Source organism: Eschrichtius robustus, chromosome 9, assembly GCF_028021215.1.
Source record: "Eschrichtius robustus isolate mEscRob2 chromosome 9, mEscRob2.pri, whole genome shotgun sequence".
NCBI lineage: Eukaryota > Metazoa > Chordata > Mammalia > Artiodactyla > Eschrichtiidae > Eschrichtius > Eschrichtius robustus.
In genome coordinates, this window is record NC_090832.1 from 30820810 (window position 1) to 30839477 (window position 18668).

General features: G+C 37.0%; 1 protein-coding gene across 1 annotated transcript in view; it reads left to right on the top strand.

Moving 5' to 3' along the window:
* VNN1 (vanin 1) overlaps positions 1–3889 on the top strand; it is a 29587-nt gene extending 25698 nt beyond the window's left edge. The window contains exon 8 of the mRNA XM_068550968.1: positions 3760–3889. Within this exon, the coding sequence (XP_068407069.1) occupies positions 3760–3873 (114 nt within the window). The 3' untranslated portion in view covers positions 3874–3889. The remainder of the gene's footprint in view (positions 1–3759) is intronic.
* The last annotated feature ends 14779 nt before the right edge of the window (positions 3890–18668 follow it).

Genomic DNA, 18668 nt, shown 5'->3' on the forward strand with positions numbered 1-18668 from the left:
TCATCCGCAAACAGTGACAGTTTTACTTCTTCTTTTCCAATTTGTATTCCTTTTATTTCTTTTTCTTCTCTGATTGCCGTGGCTAGGACTTCCAGAACTATGTTGAATAATAGTGGTGAGAGTGGACATCCTTGTCTCGTTCCTGATCTTAGAGGAAATGCTTTCAGTTTTTCACCATTGAGAATGATGTTTGCTGTGGGTTTGTCATATATGGCCTTTATTATGTTGAGGTAGGTTCCCTCTATGCCCACTTTCTGGAGAGTTTTTATCAGAAATGGGTGTTGAATTTTGTCAAAAGCTTTTTCTGCATCTACTGAGATGATCATATGGTTTTTATTCTTCAATTTGTTAATATGGTGTATCACATTGATTGATTTGCGTATATTGAAGAATCCTTGCATCCCTGGGATAAATCCGACTTGATCGTGGTGTATGATCCTTTTAATGTGTTGTTGGATTCTGTTTGCTAGTATTTTGTTGAGGATTTTTGCATCTATATTCATCAGTGATATTGGTCTGTAATTTTCTTTTTTTGTAGTGTCTTTGTCGGGTTTTGGTATCAGGGTGATGGTGGCCTCATAGAATGAGTTTGGGAGTGTTCCTTCCTCTGCAATTTTTTGGAAGAGTTTGAGAAGGATGGGTGTTAGCTCTTCTCTAAATGTTTGATAGAATTCACCTGTGAAGCCATCTGGTCCTGGACTTTTGTTTGTTGGAAGATTTTTAATCACAGTTTCAATTTCATTACTTGTGATTGGTCTGTTCATATTTTCTGTTTCTTCCTGGTTCAGTCTTGGAAGGTTATACCTTTCTAAGAATTTGTCCATTTCTTCCAGGTTGTCCATTTTATTGGCATAAAGTTGCTTGTAGTAGTCTCTTAGGATGCTTTGGATTTCTGCGCTGTCTGTTGTAACTTCTCCTTTTTCATTTCTGATTTTATTGATTTGAGTCCTCTCCCTCTTTTTCTTGATGAGTCTGGCTAATGGCTTGTCAATTTTGTTTATCTTCTCAAAGAACCAACTTTTAGTTTTATTGATCTTTGCTATTGTTTTCTTTGTTTCTATTTCATTTATTTCTGCTCTGATCTTTATGATTCCTTTCCTTCTGCTAACTTTGGGTTTTGTTTGTTCTTCTTTCTCTAGTTTCTTTAGGTGTAAGGTTAGATTGTTTATCTGAGATTTTTCTTGTTTCTTTAGGTAGGCTTGTATAGCTATAAACTTCCCTCTTAGAACCGCTTTTTCTGCATCCCATAGGTTTTGGGTCGTCGTGTTTTCATTGTCATTTGTCTCTAGGTATTTTTTGATTTCCTCTTTGATTTCTTCAGTGATCTCTTGGTTATTTAGTAACGTATTGTTTAGCCTCCATGTGTTTATCTTTTTAACGTTTTTTTCCCTGTAATTCATTTCTAATCTCATAGCGTTGTGGTCAGAAAAGATGCTTGATATGATTTCAATTTTCTTAAATTTACTGAGGCTTGAATTGTGACCCAAGATGTGATCTATCCTGGAGAATGTTCCGTGCGCACTTGAGAAGAACGTGTAATCTGCTGTTTTTGGATGGAATGTCCTATATATATCAATTAAATCTATCTGGTCTATTGTGTCATTTAAAGCTTCTGCTTCCTTATTTATTTTCATTTTGGATGATCTGTCCATTGGTGTAAGTGAGGTGTTAAAGTCCCCCACTATTATTGTGTTACTGTCGATTTCCTCTTTTATAGCTGTTAGCAGTTGCCTTATGTATTGAGGTGCTCCTATGTTGGGTGCATATATATTTATAATTGTTATATATTCTTCTTGGATTGATCCCTGGATCATTATGTAGCGTCCTTCCTTGTCTCTTGTAACATTGTTTATTTTAAAGTCTATTTTATCTGATATGAGTATAGCTACTCCAGCTTTCTTTTGATTTCCATTTGCATGGAATATCTTTTTCCATCCCCTCACTTTCAGTCTGTATGTGTCCCTAGGTCTAAAGTGGGTCTCTTGTAGACAGCATATATATGGGTCTTGTTTTTGTATCCATTCAGCCAGTCTATGTCTTTTGGTTGGGGCATTTAATCCATTCACGTTTAAGGTAATTATCGATATGTATGTTCCTATGACCATTTTCTTAATTGTTTTGGGTTTGTTTTTGTAGGTCCTTTTCTTCTCTTGTGTTTCCCACTTAGAGAAGTTCCTTTAGCATTTGTTGTAGAGCTGGTTTGGTGGTGCTGAATTCTCATAGCTTTTGCTTGTCTGTAAAGCTTTTGATTTCTCCATCAAATCTAAATGAGATCCTTGCTGGGTAGAGTAATCTTGGTTGTAGGTGCTTCCCTTTCATCCCTTTAAGTATATCATGCCACTCCCTTCTGGCTTGCAGAGTTTCTGCTGAGAAATCAGCTGTTAACCTTATGGGAGTTCCCTTGTATGTTATTTGTTGTTTTTCCCTTGCTGCTTTCAATAATTTTTCTTTGTCTTTAATTTTTGCCACTTTGATTACTATGTGTCTCGGCGTGTTTCTCCTTGGGTTTATTCTGTATGGGACTCTCTGCGCTTCCTGGACTTGGGTGGCTATTTCCTTTCCCATGTTAGGGAAGTTTTCGACTATAATCTCTTCAAATATTTTCTCTGGTCCTTTCTCTCTCTCTTCTCCTTCTGGGACCCCTATAATGCGAATGTTGTTGCGTTTAATGTTGTCCCAGAGGTCTCTTAGGCTGTCTTCATTTCTTTTCATTCATTATTGTATTGGTCATCTCTGTTTGTTTGTTCTTTAATTCTTCTAGGTCTTTGTTAATCATTTCTTGCATCTTCTCAATCTTTGCCTCCATTCTTATTCCGAGGTTCTGGATCATCTTCACTATCATTATTCTGAATTCTTTTTCTGGAAGGTTGCCTATCTCCACTTCATTTAGTTGTTTTTCTGGGGTTTTTTCTTGTTCCTTCATCTGGTACATAGCCCTCTGCCTTTTCATCTTCTCTATCTTTCTGTAACTGTGGTTTTTGGTCCACAGGCTGCAGGATTGTAGTTTTTCTTGCTTCTGTTGTCTGCCCTCTGGTGGTTGAGGCTATCTAAGAGGCTTGATGGGAGGCTCTGGTGGTGGGTAGAGCTGACTCTGCATATATGTTTTTAATGATAGTTTTGATGTGCTTTTTAACTGTAATTTTTCTTTCTTCTGCATAAAATATTTGTGATGCTCATTTGATACAAACAACCCAATTCTAAGAAAGACCAATGCTCAAATATACTTTAAAAAAATAAGCTATCTATTTATACCTTGACAAATGTAAATGGTGCAGAGAGAAACTTTTGACCCTTCCTCATTTAATGATATAATTTACGTTATCAACTTCATGATGATGTAACACACACACACACTCTCACTGTGGCAGCCCATTCCAAGATGCCCCCAATGATCCTCACCTCCAGTCTCCGTGGAGAGATTCTCCATGATTAACTCTTCTGCTCTTATTTCTTATACAATTTCTGAGCCTTATCACCTACAATAAGTCTGAATTCATTACCACTTTTATTATAACACGTATCTTTTACTCTGTTCTGCTTAAGACTCCCAACGATTTTATTTATGTAATATGTTAGTTATTTTCCTAAACAATACATTTCAGTTCTCTTATGAGCTGACTTATGTGTCCCTGAAATTCATACACTGAAGTCCTAACTCCATACCTGAGAATGTGACTGTATTTGGAGATAGGGTTTTAAAGAAGTAAAATGAGGTCATTAGGGTGGGCCCTAATCCAATATGACTGGTGTTCTTATAAGAAAAGCAGATTAGGACACAGACATGCACAGAGGGGAGACCATGTGAAGACACAGAAGAAGATGGCTATCTACAAGGCAAGGAGAGAGGCCCTCAGAAGAAATCAATCATGCTGACACTTCTAGCCTCCAGAATGAGAAAATAAATTTCTGTTGTTTAAGCCTGTCTGTGGTACTTTATTATGGCAGCCCTAGCAAACTTATACATATTCCAACACCCTCCCTCCACCTTGATTTTCCACCATTAATTGAACCTTGAACAAAATGTTTACCTAGTAAGAATATCCAACTAGCCTGGCTCCCCAAGACTCCACTAGATATTCTTAGAGAAGCATTGCTGATGAAATGATAGTGAAGTCACCATCTTATTGGAGATCTTCTGGAGTTAGGAAACCAGAAAGTCATATTGATGAAATTATCCAGTCAATCTGGCATTAAACGTTCTCTTTTAGTAACAGCAGAATCTCTTGACATTATACAACCTAGTGAAACAAAGAACATCTTTGAAGCCAAATCATCTCTCAGCTGATAGAATATCCACATAGCCCTGATACAAACCTCACAATGTACAAAACATGACCTTCTACAAAGGAAAGCAGGGCACTGGCAGCAGTGATTCATGCCAGCAATACACCCTTTTGAAACAGACATTTTTGTGGCAGATGCTTTTCCTAAAAAAATACTATATAATCCAATAAATATATAAGTAAAATTCATCTTGTGCTTTTGGATGACATTAACTGACTTAAAAAAAAAAACCTATTTGAAAATAAGGAAGCTCCTTATGTATTTAGGAATAGGAATCAGCATGATAAGCCTCAATACCGTCCTACAATTTTAGTTTAAAACAGAAAACATGCTGATGCATATCAGTAATAAGTTTAAAATACTGAAGGCTTCAAAAAACCCTAAATGCTTCTTTTTCTGTTCAATCTTAACAAATGCATTAGTTATCCATTGTGACATAAGTTATCCATTGTGACATAGCAAGTTACACCAAACCTAACACCTTAAAACAATAAACACTATCTTATACAATTTCTTAGAGTGAGGATTACTTCAGGAATTGACACTACTAGGAAAAAGGGTCTTTAAAAAGCTACATGTTTACTTAATGAGCCAATGTTTTTTTAATCATCAAGGTTTTTTTCTCCTAATAATTTATAAAAATATGTATTAAAAATGGAAAAATCCACTTAAATAATTGAAGTGTTTTGAATATCAAGAGGAACATGGAAAAGGTCAAATAGGAAATCATATCAATATCAAAAGCTGTTCTGAAATATAGCATTTGACTCCTACACAGAAAATAACTGTTCATTCCTCACATTTCCTTTGATCCTCTGTCTTGTGGATGTTCTGGGCATGTTCCAAATGCATCACTTTAATTTTTGTTTCTGAAAAGAACATAAAATTTTTAGATGGGGAAAATACCTCACATCCACTAGTAATAATACTTAGGCAGCATGCTTTTGTGTACAATGGGATTAGTGATTTAGGTACAGATAGTGCAAAACCAAATCTGTGTTCTAATAATTCTATTCTTACCTGGCAGTGGTTGGCATTATTAAAGTGAAACGTAGTAGATAAAATAGAAGTAAATATGGGACTTAATAAATCTAAATAGCACTTTAAATATGAAGACAATTATCACCAAAACTTAAAATGTGAGGAAGACAACCTATACGTTAATCGTGCTGCAGTGTCGTGCTATTATTTTGTATAGCATTTTATCATGGTAATTTAAAGATTAAACAAATAAGAGCTTGTGCTTTTGAAAACTGAGACCTGCTATTTCACCAAAGTTGTTCTTAGTGAATCCAAAGACAGCAGCATGGAAAAGTAAATAAGGTCTAACGTGAAAAAACAACACTGAATGGGAGGGAGGAAAGAGAATAGCAGGGGAGGAAAACCATCAGAGTTCTCCATAATCTAATAAAAATATGGTACTTTTTTTTTTTGAACTAAAGATGAGGGTTTTTAAAATGGAGAGTAATGCAAAAGAACACGTGTTCACGCATTCATATGTGGGCGCGCACACACACACACACACACACACAGACACACCTTGTGACCACACACACAGGCCATAGCACGTGTGGGAGCACATAGTTGGACACAGGTGTAGATTAAAATGTGAGTCAGTGTGTTTGTACTACTAGAAAAGTGTTTATGACAGAAATGTTTGTTCAGGTATGGTGCCCTCAGACAGGAGACAAATGAGTCTCTTCAAAAGCGAACAATCAAAAATGCACCCTGCAGGGAAATGTGCTTGGCTTGCACTCGGAGGGCTGAGGTCTCCTGTGCCACAATCTCATTTTCTTTCAGCCTCCAGGCATGGCAGGAGCACTTGGCTGCCGTACTGTTCTTTCTAGTCATAGCTCAGGACTTGGTAAATTTCAACAGCCAAGGATAAAGACTTTGTGAGCTTCCCTAGTCGTGAACTGTGGTTTCAGTACAACCTTAGAGAACCTGGGTTTCCTACAGTCAAACACTTCCTGGGCAAGGATGCTGGAGAAACCAAGATCTCAACGATCTTGTTCATACCCCACAGGGACATGAATGGTGTCAAGCTCAATGGGACTCCACGTCTGGTGGTTTTTTGACAACAGCTGACCTGGACTGATGGGATTCTTTGCGCAGTTTTGAGACAGGATGATGGGTGAAGAGAGCCCAGATGCCAGGACCAGGATAGAAGGGCCAGCTGAGCAGCCGGCCACAGCTCCAGAATGTGGAGGCTATGGCCATGATGACAAGTTCTCACATTCTGAGTGCTGTAGAACACCGACTGGGGAACCAATGGGCTGTGACTCTTTATCCAGCTCTTTGTCTTTTTCTTTATTCCTCACTTAATGCATCTTTGTGATGATAGGAGAGCTACTTCAATGGCTTCTTTAATAGAAACTTAGGAAGACAGTAGAGGTGGGAGAGAGGGATCCATGTGGGCTTAAGGTGGGGACATTTTCTCCATCTCAGTTCATTCCTTTTTTTTTTTTTTTCATAAAAAATCCCAAACCTCTCAAAATGTTGCCATAGTATTTTCCTCCTTCCTTTGCTAAAAGTATTCACTTTCAAGTTGGTGGAGAAGACAGGGAAAGGAAAAAGTTCCTTAGATCTCTGAATATATCTGTATAAAAATTAAAAGAAATAAAAACATAAACAAAACAGAACTTCCAGATTCCAAGAATCGTCAATCCTTGGAAAGGGTTCAAAGTACCTGTGGTCTGCTCACTGTGGTAAGGATGTTTCCACTTGTCTTGAGACCCGGGTCTCACAAAAAATTCAAAATTACAAAAAAGAAGGAAAAAATTAAACAACTGCAAAATGCAAAAAATGTCCCAGCAGGAACGCATGGCCCCCTCACCCTTATTTCCTGGAACAAGGGAATATCCCACCCCTCACACCCTCCAAGGATGGTTCCTATTTTCCAGCCCTGATAGCTCTTTAGTACCCATTGCATTGGGACATCCATGTGTAGTGGCACCAACAAGAGTTGTGTTTATTTTTAAGATATTTCAACTGTATTTTATTATTGCTGAGGTATAATAATAATGAGCATTTCAAGGATTAACTATTAAAAGATAAAATGAGGCATATTAAATGTTCTAAGAGTTTATTTGAGCAAGAATCAATTTGAATGGGGTAGCACCAAACCAGAAGTGGTTAGGAGAGCTCCACTGACAAGAGTTAGGGGCAAGACTTTTATAGAGAAGATGAAAAAGCAAAGCAAGAAATAATTTTATTGGCGATAGTTCAAGTGGCCGCCTTATTTGGGAAAGCCTAGTTGGCTGTTTGTGATTAGTTGTCTTTAGGTTTTGATTTCTTAACTTCTACGCATTTACAGGCTTAGGTTTTGGTTTGCTTACATAAGTTGCTAAGGTATTAGAACCGCCTAGTCTAATGGCTTCCTTCTTTAATTAACTTACTATTAAAAATAGACACTTTCTCACATGAAACAATTCTTTAAGCAAGCATTATTATCATTTTACAAGGATAACATTGAGGCTCAGAGGGACTAAGTAATATATTCAAAGTCAACCAATAATAAATAGTTAAGATGAGGTAAAACATCCAGCTCCTTTTGCCTCAGATGTATGTATGATCAGCCCTCTATATCTGTGGTTAGTGCATCCACAGATTCAACCAACTGCAGATTGAAAATATTTGAAAAAAATTCCAGAAATTTCCAAAAAGCAAAATTTGAATTTTCTGTGTGTTGGCAACTATTTACATAGCATTTACATTTTATTAGGTATTATAAGTAATCTAGAGATGATTTAACGTGTACCGGAGGATGTGCATAGGTTATATACAAGTACTATACCATTTTGTATAAGGGACTTGAACATCTGAGAATTTTGATATCCACAGGAGGTCCTGAAATCAATCCCCTTTGGATACTGAAGAATGAGTGTACTCTTTCACCATGCTATACTTTCTCTGTAGAATGTGTTTTAGTCAGGATAGGCTAGGTAACGGTGCAGTAATAAATGATATAAAAAAATCTCATGGCTTATTAAAATAAAAGTTTATCTCTTGTTCATTCAGAATCTATTCTAGGGCAGCTAACCTATATGTCAAAGCTCAGAACTCCAGGCTTTTTCATCTTGTGTCATCTCCTTATCAACACTGCTCCCATAATTTCTAGAGCATGAGAAAAGAATATGGAGAAATTGCACACTGCCTTTTAAATGCTTTCACCCAGAGTGATACCTGCCATTTCCACTCATATTTTATTGGCCAAAGAAAGTCACATGGCCATGCCAAATTTAAATAAGTAGGAAGTGTAATTCTCCTGCATGTCCAGGAAAGGGAAATGATTCATGAATATTGGCTAGCACAGTAATGTCTATCACTGAATGTAAGGTCCTCAAAAACGTGTATCTTACATTCTTCTTTAACTTTAGCATGTAGAAGTCACTCAGTAAATGACTAATGTCTGCCATGAGTCACCAAAGTTGCCAGTTATCCTTCCTTTATTCTCTAACCAATAGTTACATTATACTCCTTGCCTCTTGCCCCATTACTTTGTTGTCAGTACCATGTACCTGCTAATTGCAAGCCAATACCAACATTTTCTCAAACTTTCCCTGCCCTTTTCATTGATCTGAGAGCAATTTTACCTGTATCTTCTTGCCAGGAGTATGTAAAGTTATCACTGATGTTTTATATATAGCATTTTATAGTTTACAAAATATTTTAACATGTATTTTCTTTTATTTCACAAAGTAGGTATATTTTTCTCTATTTTATCTTAGAGAGCAAAGTGTTGTACTCAAATCTCTTAATTTAGGTGTATCAGATCCTCAAACCAGAGTCTTTGAACTTCATGTCCAATGTGTTCTTTAGCAGTTTAGATTACCAGTGTTTTCTTACATGGCCATGCTAGACTGTGGCTTCCTGAGGGACTCAGTGTTAATCCTGTTTGACTGAAGGGCTGGACACTGACATTTTGCTTAGTGATTATTAAAGTTAGGTTTTAATTGCATCCTTACCTTAAATACACCACATTCCTCATAGTCAATCTTGTAGCTTTAATAGCCACAGACTTTGATAGAATGCAGGGTGAGGGCTTAGGTGAGAGAACAAAATTAATATTAAATATATATACACACCCTGAAGAAAGATTGAACTTAATCGTATCTGTAGACGTGGCATGGAGAATATAAATTTTCCTTGAGACACTGAGAGAAGACTGTCAACAGAAAGAGTAGGAATTTTTCAGACTTGGGAGGTAAGTTTAGAAGGATCAATGACAATGTGCTCATTGTGTTTCCTTATATGTGTTAAGAGTGAGCTCTTCTAATCTTTCTGTTTTGAAATCAGCTCCATATGGTGGTCCAGTCAGAAATACAGCAAGAGCTCTTATCAGTGTTAATAGCTATTTAGCCATCAATACATTCTAGAAACTTTGAACTGCTGCCAAAGAACATAAAGGCCACCTGTCAGCACAGTGGTAGATTATCTGATAAATAGTTAATATTTGGGCAATATGCTTTGTAGACAGGATGAATGGATACATTTTGAATTGAGTTATGAAAATATTAGTATCACAAAATACTGTTTTAACAGATTATGATGTTGATTTAACTGAAATTGTGAACTTGCTGATTTCTTTTCTTCCTGTCTGTGATAAAATTTCATCTTGCTTTATCAAAGACAACTAACTGAGGGTTTACTTGCTATAGTAATATGAGTGAAAATTAATTGACATTGTGTGTACTTAGTACAAAAAAACTACTTGTAAAGATCGATTATAAAAGTGTTATAGCAAGAAAATAAAATCTGTTAGCCTGAAAATATTTATAATTGAATTTTAACTGAAATAAATATGTGAAAGTTATTTTTAGAGACTGCTGATAAAAATATACTATAATAATTTTAGAGACAAAAACAATTACAAATACTATTTTGAAAATGTTTTGAAATTACTGTTAGTATGTTATTATCTCACCTGCCTAACTTGTAATTAACAAGATTCCCCTGCCCACCTATCCATACATGGATGTTAAGCAAAGTTCACAATAGTGTAGTTACCTCAGTTTTCACTATCTAGCTGTTTGGAGGGTCTGTGGGAAAAATCTTCTCTAGAGAAGAAAACCCTTCACTCAAACTTTTTTTCTTTCAAATTCTTGGTAGTGGTTAGGAGTTGGAACTCCGGAGTCAGACAAATCTGGAATCAAACTCCACTGCTGCCTCTCAGTATTAACTTAACTTAAAATATCTAAATCTCAGTCCCTTCCTTTGTAAGACAATGATAATGATAGTATCTATTACTTTAGAGTTGTTATGGAATAAACTAGAGATTTCACATAATGCCCTTAGTCCAGTGACTGATACAGGTTCAGTAAAAGTTGTTTCTCGTCCCTTTTCTTCCTTCTCTCCCTCCTACTCCTCCTTTTCCCCCCTCTTCCTCCCAGGTTTCCTCCTCTTCCTCCTCTTTCTTCTTCACCTCTCCTCTTGCCCCTCCTCTTATTCCTTCTTATTTCCCTTTTTTTTAATTATTATTATTGAGAGTAACCAAGCCTAGGCTGTGCCCACATGAGCAGTATGTTTCGGGATTGTCTTCAAGAATTCCTAAGATGCAAGGGAAGGTCCAGAGCTGCACACTGTGGGAAATCCACTATCATAAATCATTGTCCTAGTTTATTCCTCCTCCCCTCTCCCCTGGGGGGGGGGGAAAAAAAGTGAGAAGGATGAATTTACTTCATACTGGGTCACTCCATTCTAGGGTCCTTGGGAGGTAGGAGGAAGGATCCAGTATAAAAACCTACATCCTACAAAAATTTGCAGAAAGCTGTCCTCTATAGGTCCATGTGAATACAATATCTGGGTCAGAGATTCAAGTTCAATAAGAAATTAAGACTCAAGTTGTAGTGTCTTCTGGTCAGTTAAGAAAGAGAAAATATCCTTCCTAAAGTGTGTAAGCTGAATGCCTCATTACATTTCCATTCTTCTATTTGTCGTAGCCAAAGAATAGATATACAAACAATCCTCCAAAGATCCTCCCTATAACGTTCATGAAAATATTCAGAGTTAGTGGCATCAGGATGATTTTATTTATGAGTCAGTCTATTGTCTGAATGGAGTTTTGAGAGATTTATGAGACCTGCTAACATTTGGTCTATCCTCAGGGCTCTGAACTGATCACAATTTTTGAAGTACCGCTTTGCTTTTCAGCCTCCACACTATTTGTGTGTGTGTGTGTGTGTGTGTGTGTGTGTGAGATGAACTGACTTTATTTTTTAACTCCAATTTTATTGAGACATACAGCACTGTACAAATTTAAGGTGTACAACGTAATTATTTGACTTACATACATTATGAAGTGATTTTTCACAAGTTTAGTGCATATCCATCACCTCATATAGATACAAAATTAAAGAAACAGAAAAATTTTTTCTTGTGATAAGAACTCAGGATTGTCTCTCTTAATTTTCATATATAACATACAGCAATGTTAATTATATTTATCATGTTGTACATTATATCCCAAGTACTTATTTATCTTATAACTAGAAGTTTGTACCTTTTGACTACCTTCATCCAATTCCCCCTCCCCCCACTCCGGTAAACACAAATCTGTCGAGGGACTGAACAGAACCAAAAAGCTGACCTTTGCCAAGTAAAAGAGAATTCCTTCTGCCTGATTGCTTTTGAACGAGGACATTGGCTTTTTTCTGCCTTTGGATTGAAACTGCAACATTGACTCTTCTTGGGTCCCGAGCCTGTCGGCCTTTGGACTGGAACTATACCATTGTTTCTCCTCCGTCTCCAAATTGCCAGCTCCCCCTGCAGACCCTGAGACTTGTCAGTGCCCATAATCACGCGAGCTAATTCCCTATGATAAATCTCTCCTTATATGCATATACAACCTACTGGTTCCGTTTTTCTGGAGAACACTGACTAATACATACATGTTCTCAAGATAAACAATAACTAGTCCTCAAGAAAAAGGACCGACAGCACCATTTGTCACACATAGTTTATCCTAAATTCACTCGGTAGTTGGGCTGACCATCTGTGCTAACTAATGGGCTTTATCCAAAGGAAATATAAACTCCTCTTTATGACAAAAGATAGTTTTGCATCTTGGGAGTGAAGTGTCTGCTGAGGTTAAGCTCCTACCAACCCACAGAAACTGGGAGATAGGGGAATCATCTTCCTTAATAATTATATTTCAGAGATAGTTCCCAGGTCCTTGAGCAAGACACTCCTGGGTCGTAAAGCTGGCAAGAGCCAGCTTACCTAGCTTTTAAAAAAGATTTACCTATATTTCAAAGAGAGAAAGAACTTACACTTTTTTTCTTTTAAATAAATGCTCTAAGAGAAGGGACCGAAGGAGTCTCTTCCCTTATTTTCAAAAAGGAGAATTAAGGCTTTTATTTTGAATTTGTATTTGCCCTTATACTTCCCTGAACTTTTCATCTCCTCACTGATATTCCATTTTCACCTTCCTTTCACTGTCACAAGTCTCAAAAAATTAATTTAACCCAGGTACTTCTATTTTTTCACCGTGCACTATCTTTCTAGTGTCGTGAATGTAGCTTTCCTCTGACCTCCTCCCCCTAGTCCACAATAATCCATTGACATTGTTTCAAAATCACTTGACGCTTTCTTTAACTTATGACCTTATTTTCAGTCCATTTCCTCACTCTTTCTTTCTCTCTCCCTCTCTCTTTTAATCCTCCACCACAGACAGCTTCAACAATTACCACCGAGTTGATGCCTTCCGAATCTATACCACATGCTCTGACTGCTCTTGTGCTATAGGCGTGAATATTCATCTAATCTGCGAGAAATCTCAGACAGTCAACTGATCAGTAGTTTTTGAGCACCTACTATGTTCGAGGTCTAAGGATATAGCAGTGAATAGAGCTCCCTGTCTTCCAGGAGCTCACAAATTCTACAGGAGTGCCCCACTCGAAGACATCAGCAGAGAGTCTGCACATCCAGAGACATGGATCATGTCTTCACTAACAGCCATTGGATGGTGGAACTGAAAACCATCAATCTTTCATTTTATAATTAGGAAGATGATGTTCACAGAAGTTTGGCCATGTGCCCATGTATAAGGTTATCAATAGAACTGGGAAGTGAGTATTTATCCTTTTATTTCTATGATCTTTTTTTAAATTTAATTTTATTTATTTTTTTATACAGCAGGTTCTTATTAGTTACCCATTTTATACATATTAGTGTATATATGTCAATCCCAATTTCCCAGTTCGTCATATCACCACTGCCCCCCTGCCACTGTCCCCCCTTGTTGTCCATATATTTGTTCTCTGCATCTGTGTCTCAATTTCTGCCCTGAAAACCGGTTCATCTGTACCATTTTTCTAGGTTCCACAGATACGCGTTAATATACAATATTCCTTTTTCTCTTTATGACTTACTTCACTCTGTATGACACTCTCTAGATCCATCCACATCTCTAGAAATGACCAAATTTCGTTCCTTTTTATGGCTGAGTAATATTCCATTGTATATATGTACCACATCTTCTTTATCCATTCATCTGTTGATGGGCATTTAGGTTGCTTCCATGTCCTGGCTATTGTAAATAGTGCTGCAATGAACATTGGGGTGCATGTGTCTTTTTGAATTATGGTTTTCTCTGGGTATATACCCAGTAGTGGGATTGCTGGGTCATATGGTAATTCTATTTTTAGTTTTTTAAGGGACCTCCATACTGTTCTCCATAGTGACTGTATCAATTTACATTCTCACCAACAGTGCAAGAGGGTTCCCTTTTCTCCACACCCTCTCCAGCATTTGTTGTTTGTAGATTTTCTGATGATGCCCATTCTAACCGGTGTGAGGTGATAACTCATTGTAGTTTTGATTTGCATTTCTCTAATAATTAGTGATGTTGAGCAGCTTTTCATGTGCTTCTTGGCCATCTGTATGTCTTCTTTGGAGAAATGTCTATTTAGGTCTTCTGCCCATTTTTGGATTGGGTTGTTTGTTTTTTTAATATTGAGCTGCATGAGCTGTTTATATATTTTGGAGATTAATCCTTTGTCCATTGAATCATTTGCAAATATTTTCTCCCATTCTGAGGGTTGCCTTTTCGTCTTGTCTGTAGTTTCCTTTGCTGTGCAAAACTTTTAAATTTCATTAGCTCCCAATTGTTTGTTTTTATTTATTATTTCCATTACTCTAGGAGGTGGATCAAAAAAGATCTTGCTGCGATTTATGTGAAAGGGTGTTCTTCCTATGTTTTCCTCTAAGAGTTTTATAGTGTCTGGTCTTACATTTAGGTCTCTAATCCATTTTGAGTTTATTTTTGGGTATGGTGTTAGGGAGTGTTCTAATTTCATTCTTTTACATGTAGCTGTCCAGTTCTCCCAGCACCACTTATTGAAGAGACTATCTTTTCTCCATTGTATATCCTTGACTCCTTTGTCACAGATTAGTTGACCATAGGTGCATGGGTTTATCTCTGGGCTTTCTATCCTGTTCCATTGATCTATATTTCTGGTTTTGTGCCAGTCTCATATTGTCTTGATTACTGTAGCTTTGTAGTATAGTCTGAAGTCCAGGAGCCTGATTCCTCCAGCTCTGTTTTTTTCCCTCAAGACCACTTTGGCTATTTGGGGTCTTTTGTGTCTCCATACAAATTTTAAGATTTTTTGCTCTAGTTCTGAAAAAAGTGCCATTGGTAATTTGATAGGGATTGCATTGAATCTGTAGATTGCTTTGGGTAGTATAGTCATTTTCACAATATTGATGCTTCCAATCCAAGAACATGGTATATCTCTCCATCTGTTTGTATCATCTTTAATTTCTTTCATCAGTGTCTTATAGTTTTCTGCATACAGGTCTTTTGTCTCCCTAGGTAGGTTTATTCCTAGGTATTTTATTCTTTTTCTTGCAATGGTAAATAGGAGTGTTTCCTTAATTTCTCTTTCAGATTTCTCATCATTAGTGTATACGAATGCAATAGATTTCTGTGCATTAATTTTGTATCCTGCAACTTTACCAAATTCATTGATTAGCTCCAGTAGTTTTCTGATGGCATCTTTAGGATTCTGTATGTATAGTATCATGTCATCTGCAAACATGACAGTTTTACTTCTTCTTTTCCAATTTGTATTCCTTTTATTTCTTTTTCTTCTCTGATTGCTGTGGCTAGGACTTCCAAAACTATGTTTAATAATAGTGGTGAGAGTAGACATCCTTGTCTTGTTCCTGATCTTAGAGGAAATGCTTTCAATTTTTCACCATTGAGAATGATGTTTGCTGTGGGTTTGTCATATATGGCCTTTATTATGTTGAGGTAGGTTCCCTCTACGCCTACTTTCTGGAGAGTTGTTATCATAGATCGTTGTGGAATTTTGTCAAAAGGTTTTTCTGCATCGATGGAGATGATCATATGGTTTTTATTCTTCAATTTGTTAATATGGTGTATCACATTGATTGATTTGCGTATATTGAAGAATCCTTGCATCCCTGGGATAAATCCCACTTGATCGTGGTGTATGATCCTTTTAATGTGTTGTTGGATTCTGTTTGCTAGTATATTGTTGAGGATTTTTGCATCTATATTCATCAGTGATATTGGTCTGTAATTTTTTTTTTTGTTGGTAGTATCTTTGTCTGGTTTTCGTATCAGGGTGTTGGTGGCCTCACAGAATGAGTTTGAGAGTGTTCCTTCCTCTGAAATTTTTGGAAGAGTTTGAGAAGGATGTGTGTTAGCTCTTCTCTAAATGTTTAATAGAATTCGCCTGTGAAGCCATCGGGTCCTGGACTTTTGTTTGTTGGAAGATTTTTAATCATAGTTTCAATTTCATTACTTGTGATTGGTCTGTTCATATTTTCTATTTCTTCCTGGTTCAGTCTTGGAAGGTTATACCTTTCTAAGAATTTGTCCATTTCTTCCAGGTTGTCCATTTTATTGGCACAGAGTTGCTTGTAGGAGTCTCTTAGGATGCTTTGTATTTCTGTGGTGTCTGTTGTAACTTCTCCTTTTTCATTTCTAATTTTATTGATTTGAGTCCTCTCCCTCATTTTCTTGATGAGTCTGGCTAATGATTTATCAATTTTGTTTATCTTCTCAAAGAACCAGCTTTTAGTTTTACTGATCTTTGCTATTGTTTTCTTTGTTTCTATTTCATTTATTTCTGCTCTGATCTTTATGATTTCTTTCCTTTTACTAACTTTGGGTTTTGTTTGTTCTTTCTCTAGTTCCTATATGTGTAAGGGTAGATTGTTTATTTGAGATCTTTGTTGTTTCTTGAGGTAGGATTGTATTGCTATAAACTTCCCTCTTAGAACTGCTTTTGTTGCATCCCATGGGTTTTGGATCATCGTGTTTTCATTGTCATTTGTCTCTAGGTATTTTTTGATTTCCTCTTTGATTTCTTCAGTGATCTCTTGGTTATTTAGTAACATATTGTTTAGCCTCCATATGTTTGTGTTTTTTACATTTTTTTTCCCTGTACTTTATTTCTTACTCATAGCATTGTGGTCAGAAAAGATGCTTGATATGATTTCAATTTTCTTAAATTTACTGAGGCTTGATTTGTGACCCAAGATGTGTTCTATCCTGGAGAATGTTCCATGCACACTTGAGAAGAAAGTGTAATCTGCTGTTTTTGGATGGAATGTCCTATAAATATCAATTAAATCTATCTGGTCTATTGTGTCATTTAAAGCTTCTATTTCCTTATTAATTTTCTGTCTGGATTTTCTGTCCATTGGTGTAAGTGAGGTGTTAAAGTCCCCCACTATTACTGTGTTATTGTCGATTTCCTCTTTTATAGCTGTTAGCAGTTGCCTTATGTATTGAGGTGCTCCTATGTTGGGTGCATATATATTTATAATTGTTATACCTTCTTCTTGGATTGATCTCTTGATCATTATGTAGTGTCCTTCCTTGTCTCTTGTAACATTCTTGATTTTAAAGTCTATTTTATCTGATATGAGTATTGTTACACCAGCTTTCTTTTGATTTCCATTTGCATGGAATATCTTTTTCCATCCCCTCACTTTTAGTCTGTATGTGTCCCTAGGTCTGAAGTGGGTCTCTTGTAGACAGCATATATATGGGTCTTGTTTTTGTATCCATTCAGGAAGCCTGTGTCTTTTGGCTGGAGCATTTAATCCACTCACTTTTAAGGTAATTATCGATATGTATGTTCGTATGACCATTTTCTTAATTGTTTTGGGTTTGTTTTTGTAGGTCCTTTTCTTCTCTTGTGTTTCCCACTTAGAGAAGTTCCTTTAGTATTTGTTGTAGAGGTGGTTTGGTGGTGCTGAATTCTCTTGGCTTTTGCTTGTCTGTAAAGTTTTTGATTTCTCCATCGAATCTGAATGAGATCCTTGCTGGGTAGAGTAATCTTGGTTGTAGGTTCTTCCCTTTCATCACTTTAAGTATGTCATGCCACTCCCTTCTGGCTCGTAGGGTTTTTGCTGAGATATCAGCTGTTAACCATATGGGAGTTCCCTTGAATGTTATTTGTCGTTTTTCCCTTGTTGCTTTCAATAATTTTTCTTTGTCGTTAATTTTTGCCAATTTGATTACTATGTGTCTCAGCATGTTTCTCCTTGGGTTTATCCTGTATGGGACTCTCTGCGCTTCCTGGACTTGGGTGGCTATTTCCTTTCCGATGTTAGGGAAGTTTTCGACTATAATCTCTTCAAATATTTTCTCTAGTCCTTTCTCTCTCTCTTCTCCTTCTGGGAACCCTATAATGCGAATGATGTTGCTTTTAATGTTGTCTCAGAGGTCTCTTAGGCTGTCTTCATTTCTTGTCATTCTTTTTTCTTTATTGTGTTCCACAGCACTGAATTCCACCATTCTGTCTTCCAGGTCACTTATCCGTTCTTCTGCCTCAGCTGTTCTGCTATTGATTCCTTCTAGTGTAGTTTTCATTTCAGTTATTGTATTGTTCATCTCTGTTTGTTTGTTCTTTAATTCTTCTAGGTCTTTGTTAATCATTTCTTTCATCTTCTCGATCTTTGCCTCCATTCTTTTTCCTCAGTCCTGGATCATCTTCACTATCATTATTTTGAGTTCTTTTTTCTGGAAGGTTGCGTATCTCCACTTCATTTAGTTGTTTTTCTGGGGTTTTATCTTGTTCCTTCATCTGGTGCATAGCTCTCTGCCTTTTCATCTTGTCTATCTCTCTGTGAATGCGGTTTTTGTTCCACAGTCTGCAGGATTGTAGTTCTTCTTGATTCTGCTGTCTGCCCTCTGGTGGATGAGGCTATCTAAGAGGCTTGTGCAAGTTTCCTGATGGGAGGGACTGGTGGTGGGTAGAGCTGACTGTTGCTCTGGTGGGCAGAGCTCAGTAAAACTTTAATCCACTTGTCTGCTGATGGGTGGGGCTGGGTTCCCTCCCTGTTGGTTGTTTGGCCTGAGGTGACCCAACGCTGGAGCCTACCCGGGCTCTTTTTTGGGG